Source organism: Jaculus jaculus, chromosome 1, assembly GCF_020740685.1.
Source record: "Jaculus jaculus isolate mJacJac1 chromosome 1, mJacJac1.mat.Y.cur, whole genome shotgun sequence".
Taxonomy (NCBI): domain Eukaryota; kingdom Metazoa; phylum Chordata; class Mammalia; order Rodentia; family Dipodidae; genus Jaculus; species Jaculus jaculus.
The window spans coordinates 303,157,245-303,169,718 of NC_059102.1; the positions used below are offsets into that span (position 1 = coordinate 303,157,245).

The 12,474-nt window shown below is 37.7% G+C and overlaps 1 protein-coding gene across 4 annotated transcripts in view; it reads right to left on the bottom strand.

Annotated features, from left to right (window-relative positions):
- Positions 1-12,474, bottom strand: part of Rabgap1l (RAB GTPase activating protein 1 like) — a 682,536-nt gene that overhangs the window by 593,730 nt on the left and 76,332 nt on the right. For all 4 annotated transcript variants that reach the window (XM_045141715.1, XM_004658772.3, XM_045141714.1 and 1 more), the window contains exon 6: positions 885-1,042. In XM_045141715.1, coding sequence (XP_044997650.1) covers positions 885-1,042 — 158 coding nt within the window. The remainder of the gene's footprint in view (positions 1-884; positions 1,043-12,474) is intronic.

Genomic DNA, 12,474 nt, shown 5'->3' on the forward strand with positions numbered 1-12,474 from the left:
CAATGGCTAGAGGCCCTGGTGCACCCATTCTTTCTCCCTCTCCCCACCCCACATCATCTATCTACTTGCAAATAAATTTTTAAAATTCTTATAAAGATGGACTGGCAGTTAAGGCATTTGCCTGTGAAGACTAAGGACTCATATTCAATTCCCCAGCACCCACGTAAGCCAGATGCACAGGGTGACACATGCATCTGGAGTTCATGTGCAGTGGCTACAGGCTCTGGCAGGCCCATTCTCCCTCCCTCCCTCCCTCCCTTCCTTTTTCCCTCCCTCCCTCTCCCCCCCTTCTCTGTCTCTCTCTCTCTCTCTCTCTCTCTCTCAAAATAAATAAATAAAATATTTAAAAATATTTTTTAATTCTTATAAAGATAAAAATATTCAAACATACAACCAGGTAAAATTCCTCCTAGAAATAAAACAAAGGGAATAAATTAGCTAGGCATGATAAGCATGCCTAAAATCCCAGTACTTGAGAGATAGAGGCAGGAGCATCAGGAGTTCAAGACCAACCTCAGCCTCATAGTAGGTCTGAGGTCAGCCTACAGAGCAAGAATGAGACCTTGTCTTTAAAAGTCCAAAATCTGGGGGCAGGGGTAAAGAGATAATTTAAATATCTGTGATTCCCTAAGGATTGCAAGACTCTAGCTTTTTGCTCTACTTCTATTATTTTACTAAAGATTCTCTAAGTTATCATTATTTTTAAATCATTTAAACATCAGAAATGTATGAGTGAAACATAATCATGCACCAGCCAAATCTTTACAAATGTAAAAATCTTTACAAATGCCAGTGCTGTCTAGTTTCTAGAATTGTTAATCAGTTTTCTATCTCTGACACAATGCTAATTTTCTTTGCAAGTTATTCTTGTCAAGCAACCTCACCTAAAGTTTCCTTTTCCATCATCTTCTTTAACCTCCAAGGAGACACTGAAGGTAAACACATCACTGTCGGGGGTTGGAATAATGGAATCTTTAACATCAGACACTTGTCTGGATGAACGTTTGAAAGCAGTACAGAAACTATATAAAATTCTGCTTACCTAAAAGAATGAAAATGAAATGCTATTAGGTAAGGTATTGATTCTAATTATCTGTCTCTCCTAATTTGTGACTCTGTAACTTTCTAATGACCACAATTTTTTAGTACACAGACATAGACTAATAATCTACTGGTTCTTTTTAGATGTCACATAATACAATTTTCTTCACTAAATATGTTAAAAAAGGAGTGGGTAAACAACTATATATGGTAAATATAGATCATTCGAACTCTATTCTCAAAATTATCTTGCCTAAGGACTATCATTAATATGAAATCCAAGGAGGGAGATATTAGTAAAAGTATATACCCAAAGGTAAATTAATTCAATAAACTCTTAACTTCATAAAATCAATTATAAACCATCATTTCACAGAAACTTAAGTTCAAGTATGAGATGTGTTTACAAACTTATAACCAACAGTAAGCACCACCAGTATAAGCACTAGGGATCAAAAGAGAGCTCACATTTAAAAAAGAAAAAAAGAGGAAATGTCAAATAAAAATGGAAACATGGGGGGGAAAAAAAGAGCCCCATGAGGTGGCTCATGCCTTTAACCCCAGCACTCCATGCAGAAGACTGAAGTAGGATCACCATGAGTTTGAGGCCAGTCTGGGGCTACAGAGTGAGGTTAAGATCAGCCTGGTCTAGAGTGAAATCCTACCTGGAAGGAGGGAGGGTGCTAACATTAAGGGGCCATAACTAGGATCCAGAGGATGAAGAATAGCAGGAGCTACTCAGGAGACACAATATGCTGATATCCTTATATGTGGTTCAGAACTTCACCCATACAAAAATATACAAGAGACATGGCCATAAAAAAATCCCACTGTCAGTACCACTGGGGATCATTCTACTATTTTAGAAATTTTTCTTTAAAAAGACTTCTCTTTAAAGAAACTACTTATCTATCAGGAAAAAATGTAGTTTAGAACAAAGAATATATTATTATGGTAATTTCTCCCCATATGGACAGTGAGAATCTTTTGGTTTCAAATAAACAAATCAGTTATTCTTCTGTTAAGGAACATAGATGGTATCCACTACTATTAGTCAATAATGATCTCTTAAACATATAGCTACAGCTGCAGATCTTTAGTTTACCAACTCAGTATGTACTTTTCACTCAGTTTCATCATCCAGAGAAAGCTTATAAAACAGGCCTAATAGGTATTTGCAATACATTTTGCAAATGAGCATAGTTAAGTTACTGGGCTAATTGTAAAACTCTGAGTTGAGGGCTTTTTAAGGAGGCTGCTGTATAATATTATTCTGATTAGTTCCCTGCTGTTGATTTCCTTACAGAGTCGTAAAGAGAATCAAGTTCAATGAATAAATGAATGTGTGTATGGTTAGGTTATAATAATATGCCCAAATGTTTTCATATTGAGGAACTGTAACCTCAGTAAGAAAGAATTCTTTAACTCAAGACATCTTTTGGGGCTAGAGTAATGGATGACTCAGCAGATAAAGGCACCTGTTTGCAAAGCACAACAGTCTCCCCAATACCCACAGAAAGCCTGATGCAGAGTGACATAGCATCTGGAGTTCATTAGCAGTGGCCAAAGGTCATTCTCCTCTCTTTCGTTCAAATAAATAAATATTTTTTTAAAAAATAAAGACATCTTTCAAATATTCTTGCTTTGTTTCTTTAAACTCTGACATTTAAATAAGTTAACAAAATGAATTATTAAAAAAAATAATAGGCATGGTGGCTCACATCTGTAATCTCAGCACTTGAGAGACTAAGGTAGGGGGATTAGCACAAGATCCAGGCCAGCCTGAACTAGAGTAAGACCCTGGTCTCAAACACACACACACACACACACACACACACACACACACACAGGTGCAAGGGAGAAAGAGAGAGAAGGAAACGGAGAGAGAGAACTAACAAGTTCACAAAAAAGTTATATTCACTTATACATGCCTTCAGGTTACAAAATACACTACATAATATTGCAGTGAATGGATCCTAATTTCTAAAATGACCTTGCCATCTCCATCTCCCCAACGAACATCCACAAATGAGGTTTTAGCTCTAGTCTTCAACTTCGGTTTCTACTTGCCTTAGCTTCAGAGGGCTAGATACTGAGCCATAATATAAAATACTGGTTTCAGCATATGGATGACATAACCTGGTGTGGCATCTAAAAAGGAGGAACCTTTTCTTAACTCTGTATATTGGATGAGGTTTGGCTGTTAATTGCAGAGCATAAGTGGAAGAGTATGAAGGAGGGTTGATCGCCCTCCCAAATATGATTAACTGTATCATGAAGAGGGAAGTGAATTAGTCACTTCAGAGCCTAATGCAACTGACTTAAGGACTATTTTCACTTTTTAGTAATATAAAAGCATCAAAGATTCCCAGAATGGCCAGGTGTGGTGGTGCACACCTTTAATCCCACCACTTGGGAGGCACAGATAGGATCGCCATGAGTTCAAGAGCACCCTAAGACTACATAGTGAATTCCAGGTCAGCCTGGGCTACAGTGAGACCCTACCTCGAAAAAACAAAAAATAAATAAATAAATAAATAAAAAGAGTCCCAGGATGAATGAAGTGAAATGGTCTTAATCTTTTCTTAATAATTAGGTCAACTCTAATGGCTACTAATTATTTATCTATATTATATGTTCCCATAAACTGGTAAAGAACTATATACATGTCTCAAACACTTTTCTCACCAAATGGCTCCAAAACAAAGAAAGCAACAAAAGATGGATATCACTAAGAAATTGAGCAATTAAGACAATGACTCATTGTCTCAATTCACTCATTTGATAAATTTTGAGCATCTGCTGTATACAAAGTATTATTTTAGGTGCTATGGATGCAGAAAACAAGGAGTCCAAATTCCAAGAAGTCTACTGTCAACTTTTTATACAGTCAACCTAAGTGTATTTGTTTGTTTGTTTGTTCGTTTTGTTTTTCGAGGTAGGGTCTCACTCTAGCCCAAGCTGACCTGGAATTCACTATGGAGTCTCAGGGTGGCCTCAAACTCTCACAGCGATCCTCCTACCTCTGCCTCCCGAGTGCTGGGATTAAAGGTGTGCGCCACCACGCCCAGCTCCTAAGTGTACTTTAAGAAGCATTAAACACAAAAGTAGGGGACACTAACACATAATTTTGTATAAATAGTCCAACTCCAAGTGTATTCAATCTTTTTTCTTCCTCATTTCTTCTTCTAAGCCCTTTAATTTTCTTTGTATAGGACACATCAGTAAGCTTGTCTACCAGAAGCTACCCTGAAAATGCCCAAAAATTTGCCAAATTCTTTTTTTAATTTTTATGAGAGAGGGAAAATTGGTATGCCAGGGTCTCCAACTGCTGCAATTGAACTCCAGATGCATGCAACCTTGTGCACTTCTATCACCATGTGCATCTGGCCTACATGGGACCTGAAGAGTCAAACATGGGTCCTTTGGCTTCACAGGCAAGTGCCTTAACCAGTAAGCCATCTCTCCAGCACAAATTTGGCAAATTCTAAAAGTGACGGGACTTCAGGAATTTCTTTTCAGAAAACTAAGTGTGGGGCTGGGCCCCAGTGGTAGAGAACAATGGAAAAAGATCATGTTGCACCTTTATCTGTTTTGGAGAACAATGAAACAGGACATTAACTTTACTAACAACAATGTAACTATATTTAATATTGAGCATATCCCACAAGTGTATTTCCAGCAAATCATCTGTAAATTCTAGAAATAAAAATGGTGACCTAAGAATTACTAAGGTAAAATTCAGAAATAATGATTATCAATGCCTATGGTTCATAGAGCAAATTGGATAATGAACTTCATGAAGTAAATTAAATCTATGCCATGACAAACATTTAAATATATAACATCATTTTATAAAAGCACGTACACAGAAATAATGTAAAGTTGGCATTTTCTTTGCAGAAGGCAAAGGTTTATTGAGAAATAACACAATGCAATTTTTCCCAGAAATTAGTACTTATAGACAATACTACTCAAGCACAAAATTGTGTTTCTACTGAGGTCATTGATGCTGTTCTTGAAGAGGTGTAGCAGAGTCACATGTAGACATATGGTGTGGACATATACTAAAATATTAATGGCAATAGAATTTAGATCAACTTTTATTTCCTTCCTTATTACAGCATTTTTTTCAAATTCTCAAATATGTATTACATGGTAAATATTCCAACAATGGTATTACATAGCAAAATTATTTACTTAAATATAGCTAGTTTTTCTAAGATAAACATTTTCCATTAATATTAGTGTAACATACATACTCATATAGACACACCAAAAGTTAGACATAGAAAAATCATACTGTGAAAAACTAAAGTGTCAAATAAAATTGTTTAGATAGGGCTGTGCTGGCTCAGAGGTTAAAGGCACTTGTTTGTAAAACCTGCTGGCCCAGGTTCAATTCCAAAACCAGGCACACAGGTCAGACACAAAAAAATGACACAAGTGTCTGGTATTCGTTTGCAGTGGCTAGAGCCCCTGGCATTCCAATGGACACACACAGAAATTATAAAACTATTTGAAAATGAAAAACAGCTTGCTCGAATGCATTATCATTGAAAGCTGAAGCACAAGCTTGGGCTGGAGAGATGGCTCAGCAGTTAAGGCACTTGCCCGCAAAGCCTATCAACCCAGGTCTGATTCCCTAGCACCCAAGTAAAGCCAGATGCACAAAGTGGCACACATATCTGGAGTTCAAATGCAGTAGCAGGAAGCCCTGGCATGCTCATATAATTTCATATTCTCTTCCTTCCCCCTCCCTCCCTCTTTCTCTCTCCTTGAAAATACACAAGGGCTGGGCCCCGGAAAAAATTGGAGGCAGAGGTAGGAGGATCGCCGTGAGTTCAAGGCCACCCTGAGACTACAGAGTTAATTCCAGGTCAGCCTGGACCAGAGTGAGACCCTACCTCGAAAAACCAAAAAAAAAAAAAAAAGAAAATACACAAAATATTTAAAATACAGGTCTAGTTATTTTTTTAATTATTATACAGTTGGCTTCATGCCTATAATCCCAACACCTGGGAGACTGAAAAACAAAAAAGATCACTGCAAGTTTGCAGCTAGTCTAGTCTATATTGCAAGTTTGAGGCCAACCAGTGTTACATAGTGAGATACACTCTCAAAAACAAAAAAAAAAAACGTGCTGGAGAGATGGCTTAGTGGTTAAGGCATTTGCCTGAAAGCCAAAAGCCAAAGGCCCCAGGTTCAATTCCCCAGGACCCACAATAGCCAGATGTACAAGGCAGCTCAGGCATCTGGAGTTCATTTTCAGAGGTTAGCATGCCTGCTTTCTCTCTTTCTCTCTCCATATCCTTCTTTCTCTCTCTAAAATAAATAAATAATATCAGGTGTGGTGGTACACACCTTTAATCCCAGCACTTAGGAGGCAGAGGTAAAAGGATTGTCATGAGTTCGAGACAACCCTGAGATTACATAGCGAATTCCAGATCAGCCTGAGCTAGAATGAAACCCTACCTCGGGCTGGCGGGGGGAGGAGATGGGAAAAAAAGCCTAAATTCAAATAAGTAAATAAAAATATTTTAAAAATGCAAAACCATGGACTGGAGAGATGGCTTAGTGTTTAAAGCACTTGCTGAAAAGCCTAATAGGTTTGATTCCCTAACACTCAAGTAAAGCGAGATGCACAAAGTGGCACATACATCTACAGTTCATCTTCAGCAGCTAAAGGCCCTAGCATGCCCACTCTCCCTGTTTATCTTCTACCTCTCTCTGCTTGTAAATGAATATATTAAAACAAAAAGGGGGGCTGGAGAGATTGCTTAGTGGTTAAGGCACTTGCCTGCAAAGCCAAAGAACCCAGGTTCAATTCCCCAGGACTCACGCTAGTACAAGGCGGTGTATGCATCTGGAATTCATTTGCAGTGGCTGTAGGCCCTGGCATGCCATTCTCTCTCTCTGTCAAATAAATAAATAAAAATTTTAAAAAGCTGGGAGTGGTGGCTTAATCCCAGCACTTGGGAGGCAGAGGTAGGAGGATCACTGTGAGTTCGAGGTCACTCTGAGACTACACAGTGAACCCCAGGTCAGCCTGGGCTAGAGTGAGACCCTACCTCGAAAAAAAAAAAAAAAAAAAAAAAAGAAAAGAAAAGAAAAGAAAAGAAAAGAAAAGAAAAGAAAAGAAAAGAAAAGAAAAGAAAAAAAGTCACCAAAGTAACTTTTTTTTTTTTAATTATGCAAGTCAGGCTAGAAAGATGGCTTAGCAGTTAGGGCACTTACTGCAAAGCCTAAAGACCCAGTTTTCAATTCCCCAGTATCCATGTAAGCCAAATGAACAATGTGGCACATTCATCTGGAGTTCCTTAGCAGTGGCTAGCAACCCTGGCATGCCTGCCCGCTCGCTCACTCGTTCCCCCCCCCCCTCTCTCTCTCTCTCTCTCAAATAAATAAATGTTTTTTTTAAGTTTTAAAAATTATGCAAGCCACCTTAAACACTAACAAGTTAATTTATGAATTATCTTCAAATCTTATACATACAGGTTAAAATGCCATATCAATAAACATGTTTAAAAATATTTTACACAAAAAAAAACTTTCTTTTATATGACACATTAGAAATGAAAAAAATAGTGCATTAAGAATAAAGATTTTAGGCCAGGCGTGGTGGCACTCGCCTTTAATCCCAGCACTCAGGAGGCAGAGATAGGAGGTTTACCATGAGTTCAAGGCCACCCTGAGACTACATAGTGAATTCCAGGTCAGCCTAGACTAAAGTGAGACTCTACCTTGAAAAAACAAAAACAAACAAACAAAAAAGAATAAAGATTTCAGAAGGATGGAGAGATGGTTTGGTGGTTAAGGCATTTGCCTGCAAAGCCTAAGGACCTAGGTTAGATACCCCAGATGAGAAAGTAAGCCAGATGCTCAAGGTGGTGTATGCATCAGGAGTTCATTTGCAGGGCCTAGAGGCCCTGGCACACCCAATTTCCTTCCTTTCTTTCTCTTTCTGCTGCTTCTGTCCCTGAAATAAATAATAAAAAAAAAAAAATACAATAAAACTTAAAAAAAAAAAAGATTATAGGGCTGGAGAAATGACCTGGTGGTTAAGGCACTTCCCAGCAAAGCCAAAAGACCCAGGTTCAATTCCCTACTACCCACATAAAGCCAAACTCACAATGTGCCACACATATCTGGAGTTCATTTGCAGTGGCTAGAGGCCCTGCTGTGCCTATTCTCTATATATATATCTGCTTCTCTCTAATAAATAAAGAAAATATTTTTTAAAAAAAGATTATAGGAGGGAGATACTGAGCAGTTAAGGCTCTTGCATGCAAAACTCAACAACCCAGTTTCATTCCCCAGTATCTACACGCAGCCAAATGTAACAGTTGGCTCATGCATCTGGAGTTCATTTGCAGTGGCTAGAGGCCCTGGCACACCCATTCAATATTTGCCTCTTTCCTTCTCTAATAAATAAATAAATAAATAAATAAATAAATAAATAAATAAATAAATAAATGGCTGGAGAGATGACTTAGTGGTTAAGGCACTTGCCTGTGAAGCCTAAGAGACCCAGGTTCAACTCCCCAGAACCCACGTAAACAAGACACACAAGATCACACAGGCACACAAGGTGGCATACTGGAGTTTGATTGTAGTGGCTAGAGGCCCTGGCATGCCAATTCTCATTCTCTTTCTCTCTCAAAGAATAAATAAAGAAGAATAAAGATTATTGGCTTGGGATATAGCTAGTATAGAGTGCTAACCTAACATGGGTGAGGCCCTGAGTTTAAACCCCAGCACCACAAAAAATGAATAAGTAAATAAATGTCTTGCAAGTAGTCATGATGTCCACCTGTTATATCAGCACTAGGAAATCTGAAGGGGGGTAATCACAAGATCAAAGCCATCTATCTTCAAAATAAGTAAATAAATAACTTCCCAGTGATACTACTAATACCATAAAATACCTTGATTTCTAAATATAACACTAACAGGGATAAAGGGATGGCTTAGCGGTTAAGGCATTTATTTGCCTGCAAAGCCAAAGGACCTAGGTTTGATTCCCCAGGTCCCACATTAGCCAGATGCAAAAGCAGGTACACACATCTGGAGATCTAGAGTTCATGTACAGGCTGGAGGCCTTGTGCCCGTTCCCTCCCCCCACCTCTCCTTTCTCTGTCATATAAATTAATAAAATATTCTAAATATAACACTAACAATTGCTAGAACAGGCAAGTATTTAAAAACACCATTAATGGAGATAGAGAGATGGCTTAGCATTTAAGGCACTTGCTTATGAAGCCTAAGGACCCAGGTTCAATTCCTCAGTACCCATGTGAGCCAGATGCACAAGGTGGTACATGTATCTGGAGTCTGCTTGCAGTGGCTAGAGGACCTGGCATGCACCTATTCACTATCTGCCTTTTTGCCCCTCTCTCAATCTCCATCTCTCTCTCTCTCTCTCGCTCGCTCGCTCTCAAATAAGTAAATAAATAAAACATTTTTTAAAAATAACTTCAGCTGGGTGTGGTAGTGCATGCCTTTAATCCCAGCACTTGGGAGACAGAGATAGGAGGATAGCCATGAGTTTGAGGCCACCCTGAGACTACATTGTGAATTCCAGGTCAGCCTGGACTAGAGTGAGACCCTATCTCAAAGAAAAGAAAAACCTTTAGGTAAAGCTGGGTATGGTGGTGCAGTCAGGAGGCAGAGGACCACTGAGAGTTTGAGGCTACCCTGAGACTACATAGTGAATTCTAGGTCAGCCTAGGCTAGAGACCCTACTTCAGAAGAAAAAAACAAAAACCTTTAAAATCTGCTTTGAATAAAATGTTACACTAACTAATAAAACCTTAGAACCAAGTAGGCTCTTTAAAGGTGTTTTTTTTTTTAAGTTTTATGTGTGAAATCCAAAACACATAACAGGCTTAAGTTCCTCCTTGTCTTGTTATATTATTTCTGACATTTTACTTTGTAAGAACTTAACAAGTCTCACATGTCACTCTCCCTGTAAAAAGATCACTGATATTAAGATACTTCTGGTTCCATTGCTCAAATCCTCTGACGTCTTTTTCAGAGATACAGTCCAACAAAGCTCTGCAGAAAACTATTCAGGGTAACAAGTCAAATGTGTCCTGATCCTCCTTAGCCTTTAGATCATAGAAGTCCAAGAACCACAACCCTTGCTGGGCATCCTTTCTACCGCTGTTGGTGTCTCCTGCTTGAAGAGTTTTACAGTTAAAGAGAGGGTAACAGTAACTGCTGGGCGTAGTAGCCATCCTTGAGAAAACATCTTCTTCACTTTACTAGAAGCCTCTTCAGATATCAACTAGGGACTCTGAAAAAAAATAAATAAATAAACTAATGGCATACCTGCATATCATATTCCTAACTAATAAGAATGACACCTGAGACTCAAATAACAGTTGTCCCTTTAACCACAAAACAGGAAATCTCAGGAAACCTGATAATCAGATGACTAGTAAATGTAACTAAAGACTTCAGATTAACTAAAAATATAATCATTTTTGGATTAAAAACAGGTAGGTGTGGAAGTTTTTGTAAAGACTTGAATAAACCACAAAGGTAACTGGAATGAAGCTATGTAGCTGGTAAGTCCACTCTAAGCTGATATATCCACTATCCACTACTGAAAGACAAAAATTCTGTGTTTATTTTTATAATATTTAAGCAACAACAAAGCTGCTGAAAATTTTTTATTTTATTTTATTTTTTATTAAGAACAATACTTTGTATGAATACATCATGTGTCGGTACAATCTTTCCCCTCCTCTCTGCCCCCATTCCACGTGAATTAAAGACTTCAATTTGAAACCCAACCCTATTAGCCATTTTTTTTAACTTTGTGATAAAAAGTGAGTAACCACACATATCAAATACAAACTAGAAAAGTTTTGAGAACAAATATAAGGTTATTAGTAATATATTTGAACAACAACATAAAGTAGGATGGCCCCAGGAAACAAGAAACATAGGACATTGTCTAAATAAATATTCTCTATGCCATGGGATGTTATGAGCATCAAGTGAATGTTTTGTATAATGCCTAGCATAGCTCTCTATTTACACTGGGCTGCTCTTCATTTAGAAATTGTCTCTCATAATAAACATTAATGGCCATGGTCATGTATACCTCCTTCAAATAGCATTTTACTGCTAATGCTCTAAAATGTAACACTTTTAAAATGTATTTTAACTTTCTCACAACCTGCTACATACTGAATACACTCCCCACAATAATACTAATATTATCTAATAATATGTACAAAATTATCAAGTCAAAAATTTTCCAGTTTCTTACACTACTACCCACTATTAAAACTCTCAAAGTCAATAAACATTTCCCCCACTCATAAACCAGTAGCTCTATAATCCCCAAAGTGAGTTGCATACCATCACAATTATGGATAATGCTTGTAATAAGGTCCCTCTCAAATTCCTTCTACGGCAGCATTTCTATCTCTCCAAGTAGCAGGTTTTCCAGATCTTCAGAGTTCATTTCCTTGCTGTTGGGCTCCAGTGATCCAGTAAACACACAGGAGTATTAAAAGGCGGCTGCCAATGTGAAATGCCAGGACTCTACCATCTGCTTCCCCACCTCTGTAGTGGAGTGTGTAATGATCAGACATGGCCCCTCTCATTCATAAACACACACATATTCTCTCAACATACTTGTGGTTTATGGCTACAACTTGCCAGGCACACTAGTAACACACTCAATTCACTCACTCTTGTCTATTATACCTTTTGAGAAAGAAATCAGGAGATATATAAGTGTTGAGATGAAACAGATTTAGGCCTATCAGAAAAAAAAAAAAAAACTAAAAACTTGAACTACATAAGACATGAGTTCTAACACTGAAGTTCTATAGTGTCAGTGTAAATTATTTATGTTTATACATTTTAGTGTAAAATGAGTAACCAAAACATAAAAAAATACCATAACCATTACACTTGGCATTAATACGCACAAATCTCTATATTTCTATGAATTCTCATGTTGTAGCCATAAATAAAGTCAATACTGCAAATAAAAGTATCTGTTCATGTTGTATGACAAATAAAGACTAGAATAACTACTGCCTTTAGCATTTTCTGCTGGCAAATTTTAAAAAGCAAACACACTTTGAAACCTTGCCCACCCAAACCCACTTTGCAATGGCTTGTGAAATGGCTTCAGGTTCTAAGCTTAGAATGTAAGTACTCATTTTTTACTTGGCAGCAGTTCAATAGATTCCGAAAAGAAGAATATTCACAATGCATTTTATAGACACTTGATTCTGAACTATTACTCATGTAAGAAAATACCATTGGTTAATAAGTTCTAGGCGTATAAAGACATTTTCAAAGGAGTATAAGCAAGTTCACACCCCTGCTCTATGTAACCATTTATATTTTTAACTGGGCCAGCTCTCCAGAATGAACCCTGGCCTCTAAGAGATAACAAATGAT